The sequence below is a fragment of the Loxodonta africana genome, chromosome 3, assembly GCF_030014295.1.
Source record: "Loxodonta africana isolate mLoxAfr1 chromosome 3, mLoxAfr1.hap2, whole genome shotgun sequence".
Taxonomy (NCBI): Eukaryota; Metazoa; Chordata; class Mammalia; order Proboscidea; family Elephantidae; genus Loxodonta; species Loxodonta africana.
The window spans coordinates 31,558,889-31,586,871 of record NC_087344.1 but is presented as its reverse complement, the minus strand read 5'-3'; the positions used below and the strand labels follow the sequence as shown (position 1 = coordinate 31,586,871).

The 27,983-nt window shown below is 48.3% G+C and overlaps 2 protein-coding genes across 4 annotated transcripts; one reads left to right on the top strand and one right to left on the bottom strand.

Moving 5' to 3' along the window:
- Positions 1-88: 88 nt before the first annotated feature.
- Positions 89-5,496, top strand: CIB3 (calcium and integrin binding family member 3). Its single transcript, XM_023552266.2, has 5 exons — positions 89-139; positions 336-370; positions 2,387-2,498; positions 3,866-4,013; positions 5,120-5,496. The coding sequence occupies exons 1-5, from the start codon at positions 89-91 to the stop codon at positions 5,389-5,391; spliced, it is 618 nt and encodes a 205-aa protein (XP_023408034.2). The 3' UTR covers positions 5,392-5,496.
- On the bottom strand, positions 110-27,733 carry HSH2D (hematopoietic SH2 domain containing). Of its 3 annotated transcripts, XM_023552268.2 has the most exons (7): positions 27,604-27,731; positions 16,747-16,890; positions 14,257-14,346; positions 12,801-12,966; positions 11,996-12,130; positions 11,091-11,177; positions 110-9,286 (listed from the first exon to the last, which is right to left on the bottom strand). In XM_023552268.2, the coding sequence occupies exons 2-7, from the start codon at positions 16,869-16,871 to the stop codon at positions 8,717-8,719; spliced, it is 1,173 nt and encodes a 390-aa protein (XP_023408036.1). In that variant the 5' UTR covers positions 16,872-16,890; positions 27,604-27,731; the 3' UTR covers positions 110-8,716. The 3 variants fall into 3 exon arrangements, with proteins under 3 accessions (XP_023408036.1, XP_023408037.1, XP_023408035.1); XM_023552269.2 differs by lacking the exon at positions 14,257-14,346 and having other exon boundaries at positions 27,604-27,733; XM_023552267.2 differs by lacking the exon at positions 27,604-27,731 and having other exon boundaries at positions 14,257-15,040; positions 16,747-16,860.
- Between the last annotated feature and the right edge of the window lie 250 nt (positions 27,734-27,983).

Genomic DNA, 27,983 nt, shown 5'->3' with positions numbered 1-27,983 from the left:
GTGTGCAGCAGCCTGGCAGCCCGTCCGGCCCTGAGAAGACCCAGAAAATTTGGGGACTCATTCCAGGGGCCTGGAAGTGGTGCTCGCCATGGGCAACAAGCAGGCGGTCTTCAGTCATGAGCAGTTGGAAGCCTACCAGGTAGGGAGTGGGCTGGGCCCGTGGTGGGCTTGGCAGCCTCAGTTCTCTGGCCTGAGACATGGGGACAGCATCCTCGCGTCCTGGGTTCATGGTGCGGCTCTGGGTGCAGCATCCGACACAGAGGGGTGAGAGCTGGCAGAAGAGAAAGTGAGTCCCAGAAGTAGGGTCTGGGCCGAGCCAGCATCTCTCTCCACAGGACTGCACCTTATTCACGAGGAAGGAGATCATGAGGTCAGTCTGGTGAGGAAGGAGGGAAGACATAGAAACGCCTTTCTGTTCATTCTGGAGGAGATTTGGAATTTGACAGGCTCATTGTCAAGGTTAAAGTGCTAATGGTGGGGAGGGGGTGGCACAGGCACGGTCAGGGGATGGAGGCGGAGAAGGGGAGGCCGAGAAGTTGCATCTTGTCATATTAGCACTTATGACCTGGAAACAACTTACTACTCACTTCTGGAGGATATTTGTAATTTGACTGGCTTGATGCTTTGCGTCAAGGTTAAAGTGCTGATGTGGGGTGGCTGGTGGAGGCATGGTCAGTGGAGGAGGCAGAGGGGGGAGGCTGAGAAGTCCCATCTCATCATGTTACAGTGGCTTCCAGGCTGGTGGGCTTGGGCTTCTCCCAAGGGTGCCGGGGAGCCACAGCAGGAGAAGACATGGTCGGTTAGTGTGTAAGAAAGACTCCTCGGAGGCCAGTGTGTGGAGGCTGAGACTGGAGGCTGGGAGCTCCAGCAGGACGCCAGAGCCAGGTCTGGGCTATGGGTTGGCATCAAGGTGCAAGAGCAGGGAGGTGGCCCAAGCCTGAGGCAGGGCTCTGGCATGAGCCCAGGGTGTACAGGCATGTCACCACTCAGCCTGGGGGGCCATTGTCTGGAGGCCCTGACCATGAACTTGGAGCTGTGAAACCCAAGCTGGCCAGGGTTTGGCTGCAGCATGATCGGGGCCAAGGCCTCAACTGTGTGGGCACGGACATCCATTATTGATGGCAGCACCTTTCGCCAGCAAGTCCCATTGTCTGGGTGAGGACAGCTCGCAGGTCACCCTGGCCATCATGATCAGATTACTGATGGGGAAACTGAGGCTTAGCTAGGGCTGACTCTGAGTCCCAGGGCAGAGGGGCAGAGGGCCAACAGTTCATTTGCCCCAAGCATCTCTTTTTTTGGACCGACTAACCAAGGCCCAGAGGGGGAGAGAGTCCTGCTCAAGGCCACACAGCAACCCCAACCCAGCCTGTCCCCTGAAGGGACACAGGCAGGGGTCTAGGTGGTTAGGACTGAAGTTTCAAACCTCCCCCACAGTGAGTTCCTAATCATTATATGACCCAGGGGGCTCTGTGCCCTCTAAGAGACAGTTGCTAGAGCCTTGGGGACCCCAGACTCAACAAGGATGGCCTTTGGAAGGCTGTTGCTCAGTATGCCCCAATGAAGGTATGGCATCACCAGGTGAGGGCACTGAGTGGAGAGCTGGTCTTACAACTGAGGCAGTGTATGTGGCCTCCACTGGTGTTTTCCAAAATGCCTTTCTTGTGCTCTTTTGAGAAAGGTCACATGAGCCCTTTTTCTCTGCTCTGCTCTGCTCTGCTATGCTCTGTTGGGGGAACCCAGCCTGCTGTTACAGAAGAAGGAAAGGAAGGTATGTAGATGGGGGTCTTCAGAAGCAGGGTCTTGCAGACACTGTGACATGTCCAGAGATTCATAGATGAACTCGGATTCTCTGAATGCTTGGTGTGAAATCAGGATTTAAACACCCTCCCTTCTGCCAATCCCATCTGCCTGGTAAACTCCTATTCTCACTTCAAAGCTCAGCACCAATGCCCTGACCTCCAGGAAGCCCTTCCTACTCCCTGGAATGTTTCTCACACTCCAGGCTCCCCTAGGCCTGGGAACCTAGCCATCAGGGGCTTTTGTGTCCCCTAACAGATAGTTGCTAGAAGCTTGGGGGCCCCAGGCTCATGAAGGATGATTTCTACAAGGCTGCTGCCCAGCATGCCCAATGACAGTATGGCATCACCAGGTGAGGGCACTGAGTGGCGAGCTGGCCTCAGAATCTAGGTAGTGCTAGGCAGGTGGAGTTGTGTGTGTCTGGCTCCGACTGCTCAAGGGCTGGGTCCAGGGCTGATGGCCCTTGGGGGGGCAGGGGGCAGAGCATTCTTCAAGGTGGGGTGTGTAGTTTCAATAATGAGAGAGGAGGATGGAGTTCTATGTCCCTTCCTACCTCCCAGCCCTTCCTGCTGTTTCCCTCCAACACTAGGCTCTTCTACCGCTACCAGGACCTGGCTCCCCAGCTCATCCCTCTCGACTATACCAGCTACCCTGACGTGAAGGTGCCCTATGAGCTCATTGGCAGCATGCCTGAGCTGAAGGTATGCCCAGGCCAGAGGGCAAGCAGGGAAAAAAAAATAGTAGGATGTACCGTAACACATTCCTGTGAGGTGGGTGCTACAATGACCTCCTTTTTACAAACGTGGACACTGAGGCTCAGAGAGGGCAAGACATTTGTTCAAAGTCCCACAGCATAGAGTGGCAGAGACAGGATTCAAACTCAGGATTGTTGGGAGAATGGAATGAGATAACACAGGTAAAGGGCGTGTTGTGTGGCAAGTGGTCAGGGAATGTTAGTTCTTTTTAGAGTTGCTGTTGTTGTTAGTTGCCATTGACTCAGCCCCCAACTCATGGCGACCCAAGCACAACAGAATGAAACGTTACCTGATCCTGTGCCATCTTCACGACTGTTGGTATGCTTGAATCCATTGTTGTGGTCAAGTGCCTTCCAACTTAGTGGGCTCCTCTTCTAGCAATATATTAGACAATATTCTGCTGTGATTCATAGAGTTTTTGTTGGCTAAGTTTCAGAAGTAGATTGCCAGGTCTTTCTTCCTAGTCTGTCTTAGTTTGGAAGTGCTGCTGAAACATGTCCACCATGAGTGACCCTTCTGGTATTAGAAATACCAGTGGCATAACTTCCAGCATCATAGCAACACACAAGCCACCACAGTACAACAAAGTGACTGACAGATGGTGGTCTTTTCATAGTAAAGAGCTGTTAAAGGCAGGTCCTTCTCAGGTGGATGTTTCACCCATGATTTGTGCCTCTGAACGGGGGTTGTATGGTTAGTAACTGACTGAGTTGAGATTATTTGATTACAAGTGACAGAAACCTCATTCAAGAGAGACAGAACAGATCAGTTTATGCAAACAAAAATAATCCAGGGCAGGGCTACTTTCAGGTACTGCTGGAACCAGGATCTTGATGTGCCTGGAAATCTCCTCCCACTTCTTGGCTGCTTTCCTGCCAGGAGACTTTAGTTTCAATCAGCCTCTCCTCTTGAGATAGTGAGGGGAGCCCCCTGCCCCGTGAACCATGCTATCCTCTGCCAGCTCTGCAACCATCAGAAAGCAGCCATCCATCCCTATTTTCCTGAGAATGTCCCAGGGCAGGCTTTCATTGGCCAGTCTGGGTCACATGCCTACCCCAGAGCCAATCATGGTGGCCGGGTAAAGGGAATGCTCTGATTGGCCTTCCCTGGGTCCTGTACTACCCCTGGAACCAGAAGTGGGTCAACACTGCCCAGACCACACAGGTAGAGGGTGAAGTTGCCTGAAGTCCTCTCCAGGGACCGTGGGAGGGAGTGAACATTGGTGGGGGAACACGTGGAAGTTCCCGGGAAGGTGGATGCTTAGAGTGAGACCACGTGGCCCCCTGGAGACCCTGGTTCCCTCCTATCCCCAGGACAACCCTTTCCGCCAGAGGATTGCCCAGGTCTTCTCTGAGGATGGCGACGGACACATGACTTTTGACAACTTCCTGGACATGTTCTCTGTGATGAGCGAGATGGCTCCCCGTGACCTCAAAGCCTACTACGCTTTTAAGATTTACGGTGTGTGCACAGCCCCCAGGGCAGGGAGCGTGGGGAGGGATGGGATGAAGCTGGGTCTGCAGGCAGGGCTGTTCTGCCATCACAAGTGTCTCCCCTGCCCGCTGCCCCCACCCTGGTACCTCCAGACCTCACCCCTTACTCCCTCCATTCCAGCCACACTGGCCTCCAAAGTACGCCTGCCTCCAGGCCTTTGCCTCTACTGGGGTTCTTCCTGGGACACCTTTGTCCTGGCCCCTTCCTGTCCTTGAAGGCTCAATGGTCCCTCCTCAGAGGGTCTTCCCCAGTGTCTCCTGTCAAAAGTAGCCCCCATGCCAGTCATGCTCCACCCTATGATCCTATTTCTCTCTTGGCACAGAGCAAGGCTAGTTAATGGCTTGTTCATTAATCTGTTCACTTCTTAGCGACTTTCTGTCTGATGAGGCCCGAGGGCAGCGATGTGTCTGTCTCGTCCGTCATCTGTCCCCCCATACCTGGCACACAGCAGGAGCTCAATAAGTATTTGTTGAACGGATGAACAAATGAAAAGCAATTATTGCAGTGCCTGGTACATAGTAGGTACTCAATAAATACTGAATGAATGAATGCTTGTTGAGTGAATGAATGAATAAATTAATGAATGAAAGATGAAAAGAACTGCCTGGTGCATAGTAGGTGCTCAATAAATAGCTGGGAAAGAATGAATGCCTGTGGAGTGAACAAAAGAGTGAGTGAATGAATGAATGAAATAAAGTCACCACAGTGCCCAGCACATAGTACATGCCTATTTTGATACTCATATTCACATTGAATGAATAAATGCTTGTTGAGTGAGTGAATGAATGAATGAGTGAAAAACAGTTGCTGCAGTGCCTGGCACTAATAGGTTGGTGCTCAATAAATACTTGTTAGATGAATTAATGAAAACAGTCATCACAGTGCCTGGCACATAATAGGCGTTCAACAAATACTTGTTAAACTGTCCCTGGCTAATCCCAAAGCAAGACCCAGATTCTGCCCCAGGGTCCCGAGTGACTGCCTGGTGCCTCAGTTTCCCCCTCTGTAAAATGGGATAAGACGTGCTCGTGCCAGCCCAGCCTGCCCGCTGCCCCACCTGTCCCACCCCACAGACTTCAACAACGATGATTACATCTGCACGTGGGACCTGGAGCAGATGGTGACCAGGCTGACACGGGGGGAGCTCAGTGCTGAGGAGGTGAGCCTGGTGTGCGAGAAGGTGCTGGACGAGGCAGACGGGGACCACGATGGGCGGCTGTCCCTGGAAGACTTTCAGAACATGATCCTGCGGGCACCCGACTTTCTCAGGTGCCGCCCCAGCCCGGGTCCCCTACCATATACGGAGGCAGTTCACGAGCTCTGTTTGAGTTTCTTCATTCACTGAAAGCTGAGTGGTTGCAACAGGGACCATAGGGCCCGCAGAGCCAAAAATATTTACTACCTGGCCCTTTACAGAAAAAGTTTGCCAACCTCTGAGTTAACATACAGAAAGAATTTAAAGCAGCGCCTAACACACAGTAGGTGCTCAATAAGTGCATGTTCTCGTTACTGTTGTTGCTGTTATTATTGGTTTGCCCTGTGCATGAGCTGGGAAAAAAAAAAAAAACCACTAGTTGCCATCGAGTCAACTGTGACTCATGGTGACTCTATGTGTGGCAGAGTAGAACCGTGCTCCACAGATTTTCAAAGGCTGATGTTTTGGAAGTAGATTGCCAGGCCTTTCTTCCAAGGTACCTCTGGTTAGCAGCCGAACATATTCACTGTTTGCATCACCCAGGGACTCCACAACTCATGCTAGCAGGAGGAAGTCCCTACCACTGACGGACACCTTCTGTGTCTGCCCTGTGCCTTTTCCCCTTAGCCCTCTTTCACGGCCCTATGAAGGAGGGACGGTGGATATCCCCCTTCTACAGAGGAGTAAACTGAGGCCCAGAGAGGGAGAGCCACTTGCTCAGAGTTCCACAGCAATTTTGGGGTAGAGCCGTGATGCAAACTCTGACCCAAAAATTATGCTCTGCATCCCTGTGGGGTTTGGAGGGTCTCAGTCTAGGGCTCCTTGAGGGGTTCATCTCCCATCACCCCATGCAGCTTCCTGCCTGACTTGGGGCCCTTGGCAGGAGTGTTGGGGAGGAGGGCAAGTGGAGGTTACTCTGCCTGAGACACTGACTGCTGTTCCCTTTGCACACAGCACCTTCCACATCCGAATCTGAGATGGGCTGAAGGAAGGGCCAGGCTGACGAGGGCGGGGTGCCCCCACCCAACAGTGGACTCTGGTTTCTGGGCTCCAGGAATAAATATGTGTTACTGAGTCACGCCTGCTGCGAGGACTCAACCTGGCAGGTGGGAAGGAGGAGACTGGATTCTCACCCCTGCCCTTGCTATGTGACCCTGTGTGTGGACACACCCTCTCTGGTCCTTGATTGCCCCATATGTACAAGGAAGGGGCTGGGTGTATTACTTCTAGGTATCGCTCTACTGTGAGGGTTGGAAGAGCCTGGCTACAGGTCTCTGTGGACACAGATAAGGCACTAAGATCAGGCTCACACTATCCTCCCTGCTGGATCCCTCAAGGCTGGAACCCCACCCCTGAAAGCTTAAGCCCCCTCTTTCTTTTCTCTCAATCCTCGAGTCCTTCCAAGAGACCAAAACCTTTATACTGATTCACTCGAGCTGCTAGGGGAGGTCTCTGCAGAAGTGGTGGGAATGTCATTCGCTGAAACAGGTACAGCAAGTCACAGTTTATGAAGAAACTGAATCTATGACATACTGCAGGGTTGGTGGAGGAGCAGCCACACCCAAAGGCGTGCTGCAAGTCATTTGCAGCAGCAGGACTTGAACCCAGGCCCACCTCGCTCCAGATCCCAGACCACTAAGCCCAAACCAAACCTGTTGCCCTTGAGGGACCCCAACTCATGGCGACCCCATGTGTTACAGAGTGAAACTGAGCTCCATAGGATCTTCTTGGCTGTAATATCCACGGAAGTAGGTCGTCAGGCCTTTCTTCTGCAGCACTACTGAATGGGTTCGAACCACCAACCTTTCAGTTAGTAGTTGAGCGCAAACCATTTGTGCCACCCAAAGGAACTCTCAGATCACTACACCTTGTGAATTTGGGAAGCCCAACACCCACTCCGCCCATGATCACCCTGGGAGTCCTGTGTATGGTTCCAGCTGGTCCAAGAAATGGTCATTTCTGCAACTGAGACCAGCCCCCAGAGACCTTCCCAGACACCCCAATTGTGTGCCATTTCTAGAATGCTCTCTCCCACCCTACCCTCATTTATGAAGCACCTACTCTCTTAATTCACTAAGCACCTACTGTCTTAGTTTCCTAATTCTCTGGGTGGCGCAAACAGCTTGTGCTCCACTACTAACTGAAAGGTTGGCAGTTCAAACCCATCCAGTGGGCACCATGGAAGAAAGGCTTGGCAACCTCCTTCTGTAAAGATTACAGCCAAGAAAACCCTCTGGCGCTCAGTTCTACTCTGTAACACGTAAAATCGCCATGAGTTTGGAGTCCACTCGATGGCAACGGGTATGGTTTTGGTTTGTCTTAATCTCGTAGGGCTGCCGTGACAAAGTATGAGTGAGTGGCTTGAAGGAACAGGAATTTATTGTCTCACAGCTCTAGAGGCTGAGTCCAAATCAGGGTCTTGGCCATGTCAATTCCTTCTGTAGGCCTCTCTCCTCGTTGCCAGCGGCTGCTGCAATCCTTGGCGTGACTTTGCTGCTTACAGATGCATCTGCCTCCGTCTTCACACGTCCCCCTCTGTGTGTGTGTCTATTCCTGTTTTCCCTTTTCATAGGACACCACTCAGAAGAGATTAGGTATAGAACCCACCTTGCTATGGCATGACCTCATTAACATAACAAAAGGAAAACCATATTTTCAAACAGGGTTTAGGACTTTGACAAATCTTTTGGGGGACACAATTCAAGCCATAACACCTCCTATGCACCAAAGCCCCAGGTTTTACACATATCCTGCCAGTTCACCCTGCAAAGGAAGGACTGATCTTATCACCAATTTCTCCAAGATGAGGAAACTGAGGCACAGAGAGGTCCAGCACTTCCCCAAAGGTCACACAGCACCACAATCAGGATTCCCTCCAGAGCCTGTCCCCACACAACACTGCTGCCTCCTCCCTTGTTAAAGGAAAGGGGCTCTTATGTGTCTCTTAATACTGACACTAATGATGCCCAGAGCACTTGCTGTGTGCCAAGCAGTCAACACACCTCACCTCTTTCCCCTGCACAGGACCCGAGAAGAAGGGCCCATTTACAGGTACAGACATACTTGGCATTGAGCTCAGGTGCAGCCCTGGCTGGCAAGAGTTCCTGCTATGTGATTTTAGACCAGAGAACAGATGATGTGAGGAAGGAACTTGGCATGCCTCTTCTCCTCCCCAAGCCTCAGTCTCCCCTCAAAAATGCAGAGAATGGGCTTACCTGGTGGGCCTGCTCAGGAGCATAAAAGCATTAGCAAACTCAGAGGCCAGGCACAGAGTAGGCGCCCCACACCATTGCTGGTACTCTGATGGTGACGATTAAAATAACCAGGTCATTTTCAAGCGCACGACCAGATCCAAGAAACATCTTTATTTCATTCCCAGGTTCCTATGGGCTGGCTGGTGCAGTGGCAGTGAGCAAGGTGGTTCAAAGGTGGGCAGCCACTGGCATGAGGGTCCCAGAGCCAGGTGGACCCTTCTCTAGCAGTATCCAGGGGCAAACGGCGGTGGTGGGAGGTATTCTTCGGGGAGCCAGTCCTGGGGTTCTACCAAGCCCCTCGTGTCCTGCTTGGATACCTGCTGTGATTGAGACCTCGCTACCGCTTGGTGCAGACCTCTGTCCCCTGGGGAAACTCTGCTCCAGCTGACTGACCTCAGGGCCTCTCTGGAAAGGGCATTTCTGTCTCTGGGGGGTTCGCAGGGTGCCTGGGACCCCTCAAAGGAGTCGGTATAGGCGTCGTCCTCCCAGTTCGTAGCACCCGCATCCTCATGGCTGCTTGCCCTGGCCCCCGAGCTGTGAGTTGTTGTGGACCACCTGGTATCTGAGAGCAATGGCAAACTCACGGCTGCCAGGTGGGATTTCAGCTGCTGCTGGACCCTCTTGCCCGTTTGGGGGAGTGTCTTGAGGCTCTTCCAGAGTTTCTGGCGGGTGACCCCGAAAGGGGCTTTCGTGGGGCAGGAGGAGGCGGTGCTCTCCAGGGATGCTCTGTCCATCTCTGCTGAAGGCTTCCTTTCCTTTGGCCAGCGGAGCAGGACTGGCTTTAGTGAGGCCTAGAAGGAGGGGCTGGTAAGACTCAAGTCAGCCTGTCCGCTGAGCCTCTGCGTCTGGACTGGAGATGGGGGCCTGGGTCCCCCCGACTCACTGTGGCTGAGAAACATCCTGTATAAACCCCTGAAACTGATCCCATGCCCCATTCTTCCCATCTTAGTAAACAGCTCCATCTTCTAGGCAAACCAATAAACCAAACCCTTTGCCATCGAGTCGACTCCAGCTCATAGTGACCCCATGTGTTACAGAGTAGAACTGCTCCATAGGGTTTTCTTGGCTGTAGTTTTTACAGAAGCAGATTGCCAGGCCTTTCTTCCACAGCACTGGTGGGTGAATGTGAACCACCAACCAGGGGCTGGAAATTTTTTTTTCTGTAAAGGGCCAGGTAGTAAGCATCTTCAACTTTGTGGGCCAGACGGTCCCTGCCACAAAGACTCAGCTCTGCCTTATAGCGCGAAAGCAGCCATTGAGGATACGTAGAGGGATGAGCGAGGATGTGTTCCAGTAAAATTTTATTTAAAAAAGAAAATCAGCTCATGGTGACCCCATGTGTGTTAGAGTAGAACTGTGCTCCATGGGGTTTTCAATGGCTCTAATCTTATAGAAGTAGATTGCCAGGCCTTTCTTCTGAGGCACCTCTGGGTGGACTTCAACTTCCAACCTTTCAGTTAGGAGCTGAGTGAATTAACTGCTTACACCACCCAGGGCTGCCAAAAGCTTTATTTATGGACACGGAAATTTGAATTTCATCCATTTTCACATATCACAAAATATTATTCTTCTGTTGATATTTCAATCATTCAAAGATGTAAAACTCATACTCAGCTCAGGGGCCATCTGAAAACAGGTGGTCAGCTGGATGTGGTCTGTGGGCCACAGTTTGCCGACCTCTGATCTACCCAGCTGCTACAAGGTTGCTATGAGTCAGAATTGACTCAATGGCATTTTTTTTTTTTTTTTTACTAACCTACAGGTTAGCAGCTGGAACCCCCCAGTGGCATCAAGATTACAGCCAAGAAAACTTTATGGGGCGGTTCTACTCTGTAACACACGGGATCACCATGAGTTGGAATTAACTCTGTAACAGCCAACAACAACTGCTTCCAGGGGACACAAACCACAACAACATCCCACTTCCTTTCACCCTCCACCTCCAAGCCATTAGCAAGTCCCCTCCCAAAACATGTCCTGAATATCCACTTTTTTCTCCAGCCTCAGGGTGCCCACCCTGGTCTAGGCCACCCTCTCCCACCTGGATGCTGCCCCCACCACCTCCCTGCCACCTGGGCCCCTACCCCCAGCAGCCCCTCCGCCACCATCAGCCACAGAGAACATTTAACACCATCAATCCGGTCATACTCAAACTCTCCCATGGCTGCCCAGCACACTTGGACTAGAATCCCACCTCCTCACTGGGCCCCAAAGCCCTACAGAATCCGCCACTACTGACCTCGGCCCCTCACCTCCCAACAAGCTCTCTGTCACTCATTCCACTCCGTCCACACACTGGCTTTTGTTTTTCTTTGGCTTCTCTCATACACTGAGTCTCAGGACCTTTGCACATGCTGTTCCCTCTGCCTGGAATACTCTCCCTGAGTCTCTCCATGTGGTTGACTCTCTCCTTGCACATCCCAGCTCGATGCCACCTCCTCCAGGAGGCCTTCCCTGATGCACCCACCTGCACACCCACTAGTTCCCACCATCGTCAGAAGTACCCTGCTGTGCCCAACCCCAAGAAGCTGTGGAACATTCATCGGTTCATCCATTCATTCACTCGTCTACTCAGCAGACTCACTAAATGAGCACCTTCGATGTGTCAGATCCTCTTGGAGGGGCGGGGGACGCAGTGGTGAACAAGCCAGATGGATTCTCAGTCTTCCCGGAGCTCACAGTCTGAAAGGGGAGGCAGACAAGAAACATGGAAACCCGCAAATAAACGAGACCTTTCTAGATTGCAGCAAGAGTTCTGTAGCAAATAAATACAGTGATGTGATGGGAACATGGAGGGCTACTTTATTTATTTTTATTGTACTTCAGATGAAGGTTTAGAGAGAAAATTAGTTTCTCATTAAACAATTAATACACATATTGTTTTGTGACATTGGTAGCCAACCCCATGACATGTCAGCACTCCCCCCTTCTTGACCTTGGGTTCCCCATTACCAGCCTTCCTGTCCTCCTGCCTTCTCGTCCTTGCCCCTGGGCTGGTGTGCCCCCATTTAGTCTCATTTTGTTTTATAGGCCTGTCTAATCTTTCGCTGAAGGGTGAACCGCAGGAGTGACTTCATTACTGAGCTATAAGGGTGTCCGGGGGCCATAACAGAGGGCTAGTTTAGACCCCACAATCGGGGAAGGAGACACTTGAAGTGAAAACTGAAAGAAGAAGCTTGGCAGGGTAAATCTGGGAGCAGAGCACACACATCAGTGCAAAGGCCCTGAGGCAGGGCCAGCAACTGTAAAGGCCTTTGGTGGGCTTGATGGGCCCAATTAACAGAAGGATGATAGAGGTGCTGGGGCTGGGTGGGTGATGGGGAGAAGTAGGAGCTGATGTTGCAGTTTGGAACCTTGGGAAATCAGTAGAAGTTGTTAAGCACCAAGCTAGGGATCCTACCCTCATTCTAAAAGAGTCTCCTCTGGCAGCTGTTGGCCTCTTTATACCCTGCTCCTCCCCTACGCCAGAGGAGCCAGTCCCCACCCCCTCTCCCGCATACCTCTTCAGGTGTGGCTGCCTGGCAAGGGGAGAGCCCCTGGTGCCGTCTGGGGTCATGGGTGGGGCTGGCGGCTTCTTCGCCCAATGTGTTGGAGTAAAGGAAAAGATCCTCATAGTCCACGTTTGCCAGATCCTCCTGTGGGGCAGAGTGCGCCTGGAGCTCAGCCCCAAGGAGGGGAGAAGGGGCGGGACTGGGGCCCCTGACAACCCCCCTGGAAGGCGGGGCCTAGGGATGCCCTGCCCAGAGTTCGTGGGGGAAAGTATGCTCCACCTACTGGGCTTCGTTAGGAAGTATGCCCCCCCCCCACAGCAGCGTCTAGGCGTTGGTGCCGCCCACTGAGTATTGTAAGGAAGTATGCCCCTCCCACAGTAGCTTCAGGGTGTCTAGGCCACGCGCGGGAGCGCATGGATCAGCCAAGGTTATAGCACACACGACCGCTTGTAAAAAAGAAGCCTCGTCAACTACACCTTATAAGGATATAAGCTCCGCCCACAAGTGCGTGGGCTCTTTCCCGGCCACTGACCCTTGATCACGTGCTCCCCACTGCACTACTACAGAAATTACACCACCCACAAGCCACTGATGGGTGCCCTGTCCACAGCCCTTGTAAGCCAAGAGGGAGCCTCAGCGGGAGACACATGGTCCAGGCGGGGGAGGGACAGGGACCAGGAGTCGCGAGGTTGTAGGGGATAGGAACAAAGACAGGCGGGCTTGGGGCAGAATCAGGAGAGGCTGAAGGGGTGGGTGGGGCCAAGGGGTCTGAGGCCTGGTCCTGGAGGGGCTGTGCCCTGGCTGGGCCCCTCACCTGCCCACAGGGCTGGGTCAGCAGCTCCCCATATGGCCGCATCGGCTCCTGCTGGTAGAAGGTGACCAGGGCGTCCAGCGAGGCGTGGGCTGCGTTCTCCCCAGGGATCACAACGCTCCCGTCGTCCAGGAGCTTCACCATGAAGTGCCGGCAGCAGCCGTGGGCCCTGGGGGAACATGGCCGGGGTGGGATACTCCCACTGGACATCCCACCCCAACCCCTCCAGCCAGGACACCCCCACCTCCACCGCATCCCCAAGCCGTGGCAGCCTGGTTGCCCAGCTCTCACATTGGCTTCTCCACTAACTAGCCGTGTAACCCCTCACTGTGCCTCAGTTTCCCCCATATGCATCATGGGGCTTCTGAGGCTGACCCCATGAAGTTCTTCTGAGGATGCAACAAGCTACTTGAAATCAAGGCAAAAGCTCTGGGTGCCTGGCTAGGGGTCAAGATCAGTAGAAACAATAATGACTATTGGAGTCAGGTCCCAGCCTAAAGCTGTGTGCCCCGTACACAGAAGGTGTTCAATAAATGTTCCAATAATCAGTGCATGCATTTACTAATGTCCTACTGTGTGCTTTCTAGATCTCATTTAGTCCTCACATCAAGACTGAGCTAAATCTTCGTTGTCATTGTTACTTGCTGCTGAGTCAATTCTGATTCATGGCGACCCCTTGTGGGCAGAGTAGACCTGCTCCATAGGGTTTTCAACGCCGTGTGACCTTTTGGAAGCAGATCACCAGGCCTTACATCCTAGGTGCCTCTGGGTGGCCTTGAACCTCCAACCTTTCAGTTAGTAGTCCGATGCTTAACCATTTGTGCCACCTAGGGAGTCCCGAGTTAAATCTTAGCATTCCTATATTAGGCATGTGAACTTTGATGGATGCTCAGAGAGGTTGAGTGACTTGCCCCAGGTCACACAGCATGTAAGTTGCAGAGCTGAACCTTGAACATGTGTGACCACGAGACTCAGAGCTCAAGCTTTCCTACTGTGGGTAACTTTGTGATTGAGCTATTGGACTTTTTATTCCTTTGACCAGGAATTTTTTGGATTTGCCTTTTGAACAGTAGTTCTTCCTGAATCCTCTGAGATGTCAGATCAGGATTTGAGGCCTCAAGCAGCCAGGCTGCCCTGGGTCTCTGTAATACCTGTGGCCCATTGGGTTGGAGTCAGGTTGATGGTGGGGCAGTGGGGGGACAGCTCTGAGACTCAAGCAGCCCTTCTTGGGAAACAGAGCCCCAGTTGCAACTGGACTTGTGACTGCTGGTTACAGCCAGACCTGCATCCACTCGCACTGCAGTTGGATCTGGCCAGACCCCCATGCTGATTGCTCCCTGAGATGTTATGGAATGAAGAACCCCTTGTACCCTGCCAAGGAAGCCCTGGAGCCCACCTGCCCCTGGCCCTGCCCCTGCCCCTGCCCTGGCCCCGGCCCCTGCCCCAGCCCCAGCCTTACTTGTAGGAGAGCGTGTAGCCCACATGGCTGTGACTGACCCTGATGAGAAAGGATCCTGGTGGCTGTGGCTCCAATAAGTTCTCGGCAGCCCTGGAAGGGCACACACAGGAGGGAAATCGCCATAGTCCAGCCACCCAGCTCCCAGGCCAGACTCCGGGTGCACCTGTCACCCCAGGACTGACACCCCTCCAACCCTGCACCATGAAAGGTGAAGCCAAGCCAGTTGCCATCAAGTCATCTCCAGCTCATGCGAACCCATACGTGTCAGAGTAGCAATGTGCTCCATAGGGCTTCCAATGGCTGATTTTTCAGAAGTAGATCTCCAGGCCTTTCTTCCAAGGCACCTCTGGGTGGACTCAAACCACCAGCCTTTTGGTTAGCAGCTGAGCATGTTCACTGTTTGTACCACCCAGGGACTCCTCTAAATGAACAAACAACCTAAAAGCACTTTTTCTCGGTGGCTTCAGACCTTGGGATGTCCAGGGACAGGGATGTCCCCCCAAGAGGTGGCAGGAGGCCTCTGAAGTCCTTCTTCCACCCCAGAGTGGACTTCTTCCTACCTCCTATATCCCCTGTCTGCCTTTTCAGTGCCTGAAGTCCCTCTATTAATGGATCTTTGGGTAGATCAAGGTGTCACCGGTAGTAAAGCAGGATCTGCCCCTCGGATGCATTTGGGTTCAACACTCGGCTCGGCTGTTCAGTTAGCTGTGTGACCCTGGGCGAAGCTCTGCCGCTCTCTGATTCTCAGCTTCTTCAAGAGTAAAGTAACTCCTCACTCTCAGGGCTGATGTGAGAATGGACAAAACACAACAACGTTGTGATATTGGGATTGTTACCTCATACGCTGTTGTTATTGTTACTACTACTACCTATTGCCATCAAGTTGATTTGGACTCATGGCGACCCCATGTGTTACAGAATAGGAGTGCTCCATAGGTTTTTCTTGGCTGTGATCTTTATGGAAGCAGATTGCCAGGCTTTTCTTCCCAAGTGCTCCTGGGTGGGTTCAAACCACCAACCTTTCGTTAGCAGCCAGGTACACACTGTTCGCATCACCCAGGGACCATATTATTGTTATTACTCTTATTATTATCATGATCGCTACTGTTATCTGGGGTTCACAGAGGGTAAGGGACCTGCGTGACAAGCTGGGGAGCTTGCAGGCCTCACTGCCTGATATGGAGGACCCTGGCCACACGTAGCTCTTGAGCGCTTGAAACATGACTGATCCAAATCAAGTTATGTGTGAGTGTGAAATATGTGGATTTCAGAGACTTAGAAAAATTAAAAGAATGCAAACTACCTCATGAATAGGTTTTTCAGTATTAATGACATGTTGAAATGATAATATTTTAGATATGCTGGGTTCAACAAAATATATATTCTCTGTTCTCTGTATATATGTTAAATATGAATATGTGTTATGAATATGAATGTGTTATAGAAACATATGTTAAAATATGATTTAAATAAACCAAGCCCATTGCTGTTGAGTCAATTCTGACTCATGGAGACCCCATGTGTTAAAGTAGAACTGCTCCATAGGGTTTTCTTGGCTGTAATCTTTACAGAAGCAGATCCCCAGGCTTTTCTTCCATGGCACTGCTGGGTGGATTGGAACCGAGGCCTTTAGGTTAGCAGCTGGTCACAAACCACTTGCACCACCCATAAACCCGTCACCGTTGAGTTGATTCTGACTCATAGAGACCCTATGGGACAGAGTAGAACTGCCCCATATGGTTTCTAAGGAGCATCTGGTGGATTCGAACTGCTGACCTTTTGGTTAGCAGCTGAGCTCTTAACCACTATGCCACCAGGGTTTTCTTTGCACCACCCAGGGACCTTAAAAATATATGATGACATGATAATATATGAAAATTAATTTCACCCATTTCATCTTATGCTTTTCGATGTAGCTACTAAAATATTTTAAATTGAATATGTGGCTCGCATTATAGTTCTATTGGCCAGTCCTGCCCCAGAGACTATTTCCAGTTCCTCCGCTCTGTGGTCTTCCTGGGATTCTCTCAATTTCCTGCATGCCGAGGGTAGCACTAAATGTTCTTTCCTTCATCTGTTTAGTCCAGGCCCTGGGGATGCCTGATTAGGGGGATTTGTTTATGTCCTCAGAGGCCACAGTCTAATGTAGAGAGGAACATCACTGGTGGATTGAGAGCAGCTGCTTGGGGCATTGTATTAAGAAGGATTCTGAGGCCATCTTGATTGCCGAAGCCTGGCCTAGGTGAAGGACGTGGGCTGCCAGGTTCCTGGCAGCATGTGGTGTGTGGACATTTGTATACAGAAACATCAGAGAGGGAAGCAACTTGCCCAAAGTCACCCAGCAAATCCACAGGGGAGGCAGGAGTCCACCCTAAGTCTGCATGACTTCAGAGACACTGAGTTGAGCTCTGAATTCTGCAAATCAGCCTGGGATGGGGGCAGGTGGGGAAGAGGGCGAAGGGAAGGGTGAAAGGTGGGGTGTGTCCTCACTCTCTAGAGATGGCACCATGGAACCATTCAGGGATGCCACCTTGGGCCAGCTCGCCAGCCTGGGTATGCACGAACCAGTCGAGCCGTGGAGGCAGCGGTGGGGGCAGATTCCTGATCTCCATCATGGCTCCCTGGAAGTTGCACCTGGGGGAGGGAGGAGAGAGAGTCAAGGCTGGTCTCCTCCCACAAACCTTTGCTGTCTTATTGTAGCTTATGTTGCCACCTCCTCCGAGGAGTCCTCCAGGCTGGACAGAGAAGTGGGCTTAAAATTGGCTTGTGTTTGTCAAGAACCTACTGTATGCCAGAGACTTTCTCTACATTAATTCATTGACTTTTCCTAAATATCCTCCAACAATTTTTTTCTTTGCCTTTTATTCTTGTTGCTGTTGTTGTTAGCTGCCATCAAGTCAGCCCCAACTCATGGAGACCCCATCCACAACGGAATGAAACACTGCCCGGTCCTGTACCATCCCCACGATTGGTTTCAGGTCACACTATTGAGATCCACAGGGTTTTCATCAGCTAATATTTGGAAGTAGATTGCCAGGTCTTTCTTCCTAGTCTGTTTTAATCTGGACGCTCTGCTGAAACATGTTCAGCATCGTAGCACTACATGCAAACTCCCACCGACAGACAGGTGGTAGCTACAGATGAGGTGCACTGGCTAGGAATCGAACCTGGGTCTCCTGCATGGAAGGTGAGAATTCTACCACTGAACCACCGTGTCCTCCTTTTTATTCTTATCACGTCATTAATATGAGTGCTAGAAAGTTCGCTTTAAAACAGAGTATTTAAATTTCAGAACAGGAGGCGGGGCCAAGATGGCGGAGTAGTCAGATGCTTCTGGTGAACCCTCTTACAACAAATACCCTAAAAAACAAGTGAAACGATTATATTCATGACAAGCTAGGAGCCCTGAACATCAAATGCAAAGTTAGAAAACGGACCTAATGGCAGGGGGAGAGACGGTTCAGAAGTGGAGAGGAGTTGCTGGACCCGAATCCAAGAACCCTCACGCACCATTCCCGGGAGCAACTGCAGCAGGCTGGTGGTAGCTTTCAGCCACAGTTTCCTCAGTGAGAGACAGTCAGCCACACAGCCTACTCACATCTCTGGAACCAGAGAAGAATGGTGCTCTTGGCAAAAGCTAAGTATTTGCATATATTTTACCACGGCCCCCGCCTCCAAGCATGCTTCAGTGGCTTTTGATTTCCCTGAGCCCGAGATAGGTCCGGAAACCCTGGTGGCATAGTGGTTAAGTGCTACGACTGCTAACCAAGAGATTGGTGGTTCGAATCTGCCAGGCGCTCCTTGGAAACTATATTGGGCAGCTCTACTCTTTCCTATAGGGTCGCTGTGAGTCAGAATCGACTCTATGGCAGTGGAACACGAACATGAGCTAGGTCCTGCTAAGCACTCTGAGCCATTCTCTCAGCCTTGGAGAAAGAATAAATTCACAACTGGGGAAAAAGATAATCTGCCAGCTCCACTAACCTGGGGAGCTCAGGACAGAAGCAGCTCCTGTCCAGGCATAAATGGTCCATGGACTTTGAATAACTTTCCCCCCCTGCATGGACCTGTGTGGGCCTATTTCAGGAGAATAGACCCTTGTTGGCAGACTGCAACTGTTTCAGCTGTGCGGTGGAGAGGTAGGTGTTTCATGTTTGACACCACTTTGCCTATTAAACAGGGTCCTCACCTCCCCACATCAGGGGCCTAAGGACTGGTGGCTCCATTCACATCATGCAGCCACCCACGACAGGGGTCCAAGGATAACTGGTACCTCCCAGTCCTTACAATCAAAAGCACTGGGTGCCTATGGTCCATCTGCAGAACCCACCCGCCTGTGCACTCTAGGGAACAGGAATCATGCTTTCCTCACAGACACTCAGGAGATGGTTGTCAGCCCCCTGCCTTGTTCAGACCATGACCCCCTGCTCCAACCAGATACCTGTACATACACCAATCACCCCTGCCCCTCTAAGACTGGAGGACAGAGCCTGTACCACACACTTGATGACCAACTACCTGGATACCTGAGCTGAATCCATACAAGAAAAGTGAATGGATTCCTAGGCTGATATGCCTGGTACCAGCTCTAGCCATCTGGTGACAGCATGTCAGAGCTCCAAAGGCGAAAATAATCAAGATAGCTCACTCAAGCAACCTATTTGGGCACATTAAAACAAAACAAAGGAAGAAGCTAGGATACAGTAAGCAAACATAAAATAAACTAACACAATAACTGATAGATGGGTCAGAGGCAACAGTCAATATCAAATCACATAAAGAAGCAGACCATGATCACTTGTACAAGCTCTCAAAACAAAGAATCAAGGATCTTCTGGATGAAGGTGCCTTCCTGGAACTACCAGATGCAGAATACAAAAGTTTAATATACAGAACTCTTCAAGACGTCGGGAAGGAGATCAGGCAATATGCAGAACAAGCCAAGGAACACACAGATAAAGTAGTTGAAGAAATTAAAAAGGTTATTCAAGAACATAATGAAAAATTTAATAAGCTGCAAGAATCCATAGAGAGACAGCAATCAGAAATTCAGAAGATTAACAATAAAATTACAGAATTAGACAACTCAGTAGAAAGCTGGAGGAGCAGAATTGAGCAAGTGGAAAGCAGAACTGGTGAGACTGAAGACAAAGCATTTGGCACCAATATATTTGAAGAAAAATCAGATAAAAGAATTAAAAAAAATGAAGAAATCCTAAGAATCATGTGGGACTCTATCAAGAGAAATAACCTACGAGTGATTAGAGTACCAGAACAGGGAGGGATAACAGAAAATACAGAGAGAATTGCTGAAGATTTGTTGGCAGAAAGCTTCCCTTATATCGTGAAAGAGGAGAAGATATCAACCCAAGAAGCTCATTGAACATAAGGTAGATTTTAAAAGAAAGTCCCCAAGACATATAGTCAAACTTGGCAAAACCAAAGATAGAGAATTTTAAGAGCAGCTAGGGATAAACGAAGAGTCACCTACAAAGGACAGTCAATAAGAATAAGCTCACACTACTCGGCAGAAACCCTGCAGGCAAGAAGGCAATGGGATGACTTATATAAAAAATTGAAGGAAAAAAATTGCCTGCCAAGAATCCTATATCCAGCAAAATTGTCTCTCAAATATGAAGGCAAAACTAGGACATTTCCAGATAAACAGAAGTTCAGAGACTTTGCAAAAACCAAACCAAAACTGCAAGAAATACTAAAGGGACTTTTCTGGTTAGAAAATCAGATATTAATCCCAGACTAGAACACTGGACAGAGCAATCAGATGTCAACCCAGATAGGGAAATCACAAAAATAAATCAAGATAAAAAAACCCTCAAAACAGGGAAATAGCGATGTTATTATGTCAAAGAAGAAAACATTAAAACGATAAAGAGGGACTAAGTAATGTAGTCATAGATCTTTCATATGGAGAGGAAGATAAGGTGATATAAAGAAATAAAAGTTAGGTTTAAACTTAGAAAAACAGGGGTAAATATTAAGGTAGCCACAAAGGAGATTAACAATCCTACTCATCCAAATTAAAAAAAAAAGAGACTCAGCAGAAACAAAATCAACAACGAATAAGAAAAGGTAATATATGAAGATAAACTACTCAGCACAGAAAATTAAGTGGGAAAAAGAAACTGTCAGCAACACACACAAAAAGACATCAAAATGGCAGCACTAAACTCATACCTATCCATAATTACGGTGAATGTAAATGGTCTACATGCACCAACAGGGAGACAGAGAGCGGCAGAATGCATTAAAAAACAAGATCTGTCCATATGCTGCCTACAAGAGACACATCTTAGACTTAGAGACACAAACTAAAACTCAAAGGAAGGAAAAAAAATATCAAACAACAATCAAAAAAGAGCAGGAGTAGCAATATTAATTCCTGACAAAATAGACTTTAAAGTTAAATCCACCACAAAGGATAAGGAAGGACACTATATAATGACTAAAGAGACAATATACTAGGAGGATATAATCATATTAAATATGTATGCACCCAATGACAGGGCTGCAAGATACATAAAACAAACGCTATCAGCATTGAAAAGTGAGATAGCTCCACGATTATAGTAGGAGACTTCAACATGCTACTTTCGTTGAAGGACAGGACATCCAGAAAGAAGCTCAGTAAAGACACGGAAGGTCTAAATGCCACAATCAATCAGCTTGACCTCATAGACATATACAGAACACTCAACCAAGTATACTTTCTTTCCTAGTGCACATGGAACATTGTCTAGAATAGATCACATACTAGGTCATAAAGCAAGCCTTAGGAGAATCCAAAACATTGAAATATTACGAAGCATCTTCTCTGACCATAAGGCCATAAAAGTAGAAATCAATAACAGAAAAAGCAGAGAAAAGAAATCAAACACTTGGAAACCGAAGAATACCCTGCTCAAAAACGGTTGGGTTATAGAAGACATGAAGGATGGAATAAAGAAGTTCATAGAATCCAATGAGGATGAAAACAGTTCCTATCAGAACCTTTGGGACACAGCAGAAGCAGTGCTCAGAGGTCAATTTATATCAATAAAGCCACACCCCCCCCAAAAAAAAACCCCAAAAAGAAGGGCCAAAATCAAAGAATTATCCCTACAACTTGAACGAATAGAAAGAGAGCAACAAAAGAAACCCTCAGGCACCAGAAGAAAACAAATAATAAAAATTAGAGCAGAATTAAATGAAATAGAGAACAGAAAAACAATTGAAAGAGTTAACAAGACCAAAAGCTGATTCTTTGAAAAAATTAACAAAATCGATAAACCATTGGCCAAACTGACAAAAGTAAAACAGGAGAGGAAGCAAATAACTTGAATAAGAAATGAGATGGGCAATATTACAAGAGACCTAACTGAAACTAAAAGAATCGTATCAGATTATTTCTAAAAATTGTACTCTAACAAATTTGAAAACCTAGAAGAAATGGATGAATTTCTAGAAACACACTACCTACCTAAACTAACACAGAGGTAGAATAACAAAATAAACCCGTAACAAAAGAAGAGATTGAAATGGTAACGAAAAAACTCCCAACAAAAAAAGCCCTGGCCTGGATAGCTTCACTGCAGAGTTCTACCAAACTTTCAGGGAAGAGTTAACACCACTACTACTAAACGTATTTCAGAGCATAGAAAAAGATGGAATACTCCCAAACTCATTCTATGAAGCCACCATATCCCTGATACCAAAACCAGGTAAAGACACCACAAAAAAAGAAAATTACAGACCTATATCCCTTATGAACTTAGATGCAAAAATCCTCAACAAAATTCCAGCCAATAGAATTCAACAACATATCAAAAAAATAATTCACCGTGACCAAGTGGGATTCATACCAGGTATGAAGGGATGGTTCAACATTAGAAAAACAATTACTGTAATCCATCGACAAGAACCACACGATCTTATCAATTGATGCACAAAGGGCATTTGACAAAGTTCAACACTCATTCATGATAAAAACGCTCAGCAAAATAGGAATAGAAGGAAAATTCCTCAACGTAATAAAGGGCATTTATACAAAGCCAACAGCCAACATTACCCTAAATGGAGAGACTCTGAAAGCATTCCCCTTGAGATCAGGAACCAGACTAGGATGCCTTTATCACCATGCTTATGCAACATTGTGCTGGAGGTCCTAGCCAGAGCAATTAGGCTAGATAAAGAAATAAAGGGCATCCAGATTGGTAAGGAAGAAGTAAAAGTATCTCTATTTGCAGATGACATGATCTTTTACACAGAAAACCCTAAAGAATCCTCAAGAAAACTACTGAAACTAATAGAAGAGTTCAGCAGAGGATCAGGATACAGGATAAACATACAAAAATCAGTTGGATTCCTCTACACCAACAAAAAGAACATCCAAGAGGATATCACCAAATCAATACCATTTACAGTAGCCCCCAAGAAGACAAAATACTTAGGAATAAATCTTACAGGGATGTAAAAGACCTATACAAAGAAAACTACAACACGCTATTGCAAGAAGCCAAAAGAGACCTACATAAGTGGAAAAATATACCTCGGTCATGGATAGGAAGACTTAACATTGTAAAAATGTCTATTCTACCAAAAGCAATCTATAGATACAATGCAATTCCGATCCAAACTCCAACAACATTTTTTAATAAGATGGAGAAACAAGTCACCAACTTCATATGGAAGGGAAAGAGGCCCTAGATAAATAAAGCATTACTGAAGAAGAAGGATAAAATGGGAGGCCTCACTCTGTCTGATTTTAGAACCTATTACACCACCACAGTAATCAAAACAGCCTGCTACCGGTACAACAACAGATACATAGGCCAGTGGAACAGAATTGAGAATTCAGACATAAATCCATCCACATACGAGCAGCTGATATTTGACAATAGTCCAAAGTCAGTTAAACGGGGAAAAGACAGTTTCTTTAACAAATGGTGCTGGCATAACTGGATATCCATCTGGAAAAAAATGAAACAAGACCCATACCTCACACCATGCACAAAAAACGAACTCAAAATGGATCAAAGACCTAAATCTAAAATGATAAAGATCATGGACGAAAAAATAAGGACAATGCTAGTAGCCCTAATACATGGCATAAACAGTATACAAAACATTACTAACAATGCAGAAGAGAAACTAGATAACTGGGAGCTCCTAAAAATCAAACACCTATGCTCATCCAAAAAAAAAGACTTAACCAAAAGAGTAAAAAGATTACCTGCAGACTGGGAAAGTTTTTAGCTGTGACATTTCCGATCAGCATCTGATCTCTAAAATCTACATGATGCTGCAAAAACCAACTACAAAAAGACAAATAACCCAATTAAAAAATGGGCAAAGGATATGAACAGGCACTTCACTAAAGAAGACATTCAGGTAGCTAACAGATACAGGAGGAAATGCTCACGATCGTTAGCCATTAGAGAAATGCAAATCAAAACTACAGTGAGATTCTAACTCCAACAAGGCTGGGACTAATCCAAAAAACACAAAATAATAAATGCTGGAGAGGCTGTGGAGACTGGAACACTTATACACTGCTGGTGGGAATGTAAAATGGTACAACCACTTTGGAAAGCTATATGGCACTTCCTTAGAAAACTAAAAATAGAACTACCATACGATACAGCAATCCCACTCCTTGGAATATATCCTAGAGAAATAAGAACCTTTACACGAACAGATATATGCACACCCATGTTCATTGCAGCATTGTTTACAATAGCAAAAAGATGGAAGCAACCAGGGTGCCCATCAACAGATGAATGGATACATAAATTATGGTATATTCACACAATGGAATATTATACATTGATAAAGAACAATGATGAATCCATGAAACATTTCGTAACATGGAGGAATCTGGAAGGCATTATGCTGAGTGAAATTAGTCAGCTGCAAAAGGACAAATATTGTATGAGACCATTATTATAAGAACTCAAGAAATAGTTTAAACACAGAAGAAAATATTCTTTGATGGTTACGGTAGTGGGGAGGGAGGGAGTGAGAAGGTTTTTTACTAATTAGATAGTAGATAAGTACCATTTTAGGTGAAGGGAAAGGCAACACACAGGATAGGTCAGCACAACTGGACTAAACTGAAAGCAAAGAAGTTTCCTGAATAAATGGAATGCTTGGAAGATCTGCGTAGCAGAGGAGGGGGTTTGGGGACCATGGTTTCCGTGGACATCTGAGTCAATTGGCATAATAAAATCTATTAAGAAAACATTCTGCATCCCACTTTGGAGAGTGATGTCTGGGGTCTTAAACGCTAGCAAGCGGCCATCTAAGATACAATTGGTCTCAACCCACCTAGAGCAAAGGAGAATGAAGAACATCAAAGATACAAGGTAATTATGAGCCCAAGGGACAGAAAGGGCCATATAAACCTGATACTCCATCAGCCAGAGACCAGAAGAACTAGGTAGTGCCTGGCTACAACCAATGACTGCCCTGACAGGGAACACAGCAGAGAAACCCTGAGGGAGCAGAAGAGCAGTGGGATATAGACTCCAAAATCTTGTAAAAAGACCAGACCTAATGGTCTGAGACTAGAAGGACCCCAGAGGTCATGGTCCCCAGACCTTCTGTTAGCCCAAGACAGGAACCATTCCCAAAGCCAACTCTTCAGACAGAGATTGGACTGGACTGTGGGATAAAAATGATACTGGCGATGAGTGAGCATCTTGGATGAAGTTGACACATGAGACTATGTGGGCAGCTCCTGCCCTGAGGGGAGATGAGAGGGCAGAGGGGGTCAGAAGCTGGCCGAATGGACACAAAAATAGAGGGTGGAGGGAAGAAGTGTGCTGTCTCATTAGGGGGAGAGCAACTAGGAGTATATAGCAAGGCGTATATAAATTTTTGCATGAGAGACTGACTTGGTTTGTAAACTTTCACTTGAAGCACAAAAAAAATTAAAAAAAAATTCAGGACAGACTTTATTTAATACTAAGTAAATGTCAATGTCCCTGGCGGGGTGTGAATGAGAGGCAGCTGATAAACAGTGGGTGCACACAAGGTTGCCACAACGTGGTGAAACACTAGAGAAATGTGGCCGAAAGCAGTGGCCTTGCCACCAATGTTGCCACAAGCAACAGCCACTGATAGAGTAACTACAGTGTGTCAGGTGTATTGTTAGTCCAGATGCATGTTCTCAACAAGTTTGATTTAAGCTCAAGGTCACACTGGGCTTTGTGAACCATTTACAAGGAGCTGGAGAAGGAGTCCCTGAGTGGTGCAAATGGTTAAGCGCTTGACCGCTAACCAAAAGGTGGCAGGTTCGAGCCCACCCAGAGGCGCCTTGGAAGAAAGCCTGGTAATCTGCTTCCTAAAAATCAGCCACTGAAAACTCTATGGAGAACAGGTCTACTCTGGGGTTGCCAAGAGAATCGACTCGAAGGCAATGGGTGTTTTGGTCTTGTGTGCCAGGCAGAGCTCCTGGGTGTTGCAAATGGTTAATGCACTCAGTTGCTAACCAAAGGGTTAGCAGTTCAAATACACCCAGAGGCACCTTGGAAGAAAGACCTTGCAATTTGCTTCCGTAAAATTGGCAGTTGAAAATACTATGGAGCAGTTCTACTCTGACACACATGAGATCGCCGTGAGTTGGAATCAACTCAACGGCAACTGTTTTGGTCTAGAGAAAGAAAACAGCACCAATTTGCGCAAAGATATTAAATCACTGTAAAACCAGCAAAAGGGTCATACCCTGCTAGGTGAACCACATAAGACCCATTCATACCCTTAATTCTGTCCTCACATTGGAGCTCCAGGCCTCCCCCACTGGCCCCATCTAAATTTTCATTGTCGAAGAAGATTACTGTTGCTGGGCTGTTTCCTCTGGGAAGGGGTGTGTTGATCAACCTCAGTCAATATTGACTTTCTTTGCCAGAAGAAAGATGATCAACCCACCCTCTGGGGAGGGGCTGAAGGAGATTCTGGGCCAAGTGTAATGAAATGGATATTTTAAGAAATATCTCATAAAGCAGGACAACAAAGCGATTAAGAGCCTGAAATTGGAGCCAGATGGCCCAGGTTCAAATCCCAGCCCTCTCACTTACCTGTTGTGTGAACCTGGGCAAATCACTTAACCTCTGTGCCTGTTTCCTCATCCGTAATTTGTGGATAATGGTGCTATTTACCTTGGAAGGTAGTTGGAACAGAATAAGCATTGTATGCGTATAATAAATATTTATGAACCCAGTCGTGACCTAGGTTGGGGTAATGTTTATAAAACAAAACTTGTTGCTGTAGCGTCGATTTCGACTCATGGAGACCCCATATGTTACAGAGTAGAACTGCTCCATAGGGTTTTCTTGGCTGTAATCTTTACAAAAGCAAATCGCCAGGCCTCTCTTCCAAGGTGCCGCTGGGAGGGTTCGAACCACCAACCTTTAGGTAGTAGTGGAGTGTGAACCATTTGTACCACCCAGTGACCTTGGTAATGTTTATAGGCTTGTTCTTTTTTTCTACCTGGGAGAACTCCTATTCACCCTTCAAAACCCAGTAAAAATGTCCCTTCCTCCAGGCAGTCTTCCTGTCTCTCCCCCTAGAATAAGTCCTGTCTCCCCTCTGTCCTCCATTCTCCTTCTGAGACTCCTCTCTCTTTTCTGGCCCAGCTCTGACTCGACAGAGCTGGTGTGTCTGTGTCTGACTGTCTCTCCCAGTCTGAGGGTTTTCAGTGGTCTGGGTCCCTAGCACCACACGATGCTGTGCAGGTACAGAGGAGGGTGCAGAGTATTTGCTGATAAATGATGATCTAGTTCCAGACCAAATGAATGAACCCATTTGATGTTGCTAGTTGCCATTGAGTCTACTTTGACTCCTGACAACCCCTGCGTGCAGAGTATAACTGTGCTCCATAGAGTTTTCAAGGCTGTGACTTTTTGAAAGCAGATCGCCAGGCCTTTCTTCTGAGGTGCCTCTGGTTGGGTTTGAACTGCTAACTGCTAGTAGTCGAGTGCTTAATCTTCTGACACTGCCATGGGGGCCTCTTCCACCTCCCTTTTCCTAAATCCAGCCCTAAGGACATGCTTGCCCTGCTCAAAGCTGACCAGGCTCTCTCTCTCTTTGCCTGACTCCAGCTCCATTTTCTAATGATCCCTATAATGTCCCCTCCTCCAGTAAGCACCCCCAGCATCCCTGGGCCCTCTGGACCGCACCAGCCCCGTTCCTCCTCTGGCCCATTCTGGCACCATGCTCTCTCTCCTCAAGGGCCCAGCGCGGCTGAGGCTCTGGGGGGACTCCCTAGACTCACCATCATGAATGGCAAAGAGGTATTCCTGAGAGAGGGCCCCAGGCTGAGCCCCGTCTCAGCCCCGCCTGACCACATACCTGGGAAGCCCCGGGGTGGCCGAAGCCCTCGCTGGCTGTGCCTCACTACCGGCGCCGGTTTCATTTCAGGGTCTGTGCGTCAGTAGGGCGGGGCGGTGCCCAGGGTGGTTTCTGTTTCCTGGAGCAGGTGTGCGCCTGGGGGCCCTTTGTCTGCAGAGTCTGGGGAGGCCGCTCAGCCAAGGGGGCGGGGGGATGCCTGGCTCTCATCCAGCCACCCACAAGTCTTTATTAAGCACCTATTATGTGCCAGATCCTGGGGGGACACAGGGGTGACCCTGGGACAGGTGCAGGCCCCGCCCTTCTGGCTTTTATAACCTAGAGAGACTGAAGAGGTATGAGACATTATTCACATCATTGTCACCAAGTGAACACCCTGTTAG

Bases quoted from the DNA above. Each gene is read 5' to 3' on its own strand.
- HSH2D (XM_023552267.2), bottom strand. From the start codon at position 14,486: ATGGCAACTGGCTTGGCTTCACCTTTCATGGTGCAGGGTTGGAGGGGT. The intron at 12,967-14,256 runs GTAAGGCTGGGG...ATGTTCCCCCAG, and splicing joins GGCTACACGCTCTCCTACAA to GGCCCACGGCTGCTGCCGGC. The intron at 12,131-12,800 runs GTGAGGGGCCCA...TCTGCCCCACAG, and splicing joins TGACCCAGCCCTGTGGGCAG to GAGGATCTGGCAAACGTGGA.
- CIB3 (XM_023552266.2), top strand. From the start codon at position 89: ATGGGCAACAAGCAGGCGGTCTTCAGTCATGAGCAGTTGGAAGCCTAC. The intron at 140-335 runs GTAGGGAGTGGG...CTCTCTCCACAG, and splicing joins AGCAGTTGGAAGCCTACCAG to GACTGCACCTTATTCACGAG. The intron at 4,014-5,119 runs GTGTGTGCACAG...CCCACCCCACAG, and splicing joins CTACGCTTTTAAGATTTACG to ACTTCAACAACGATGATTAC.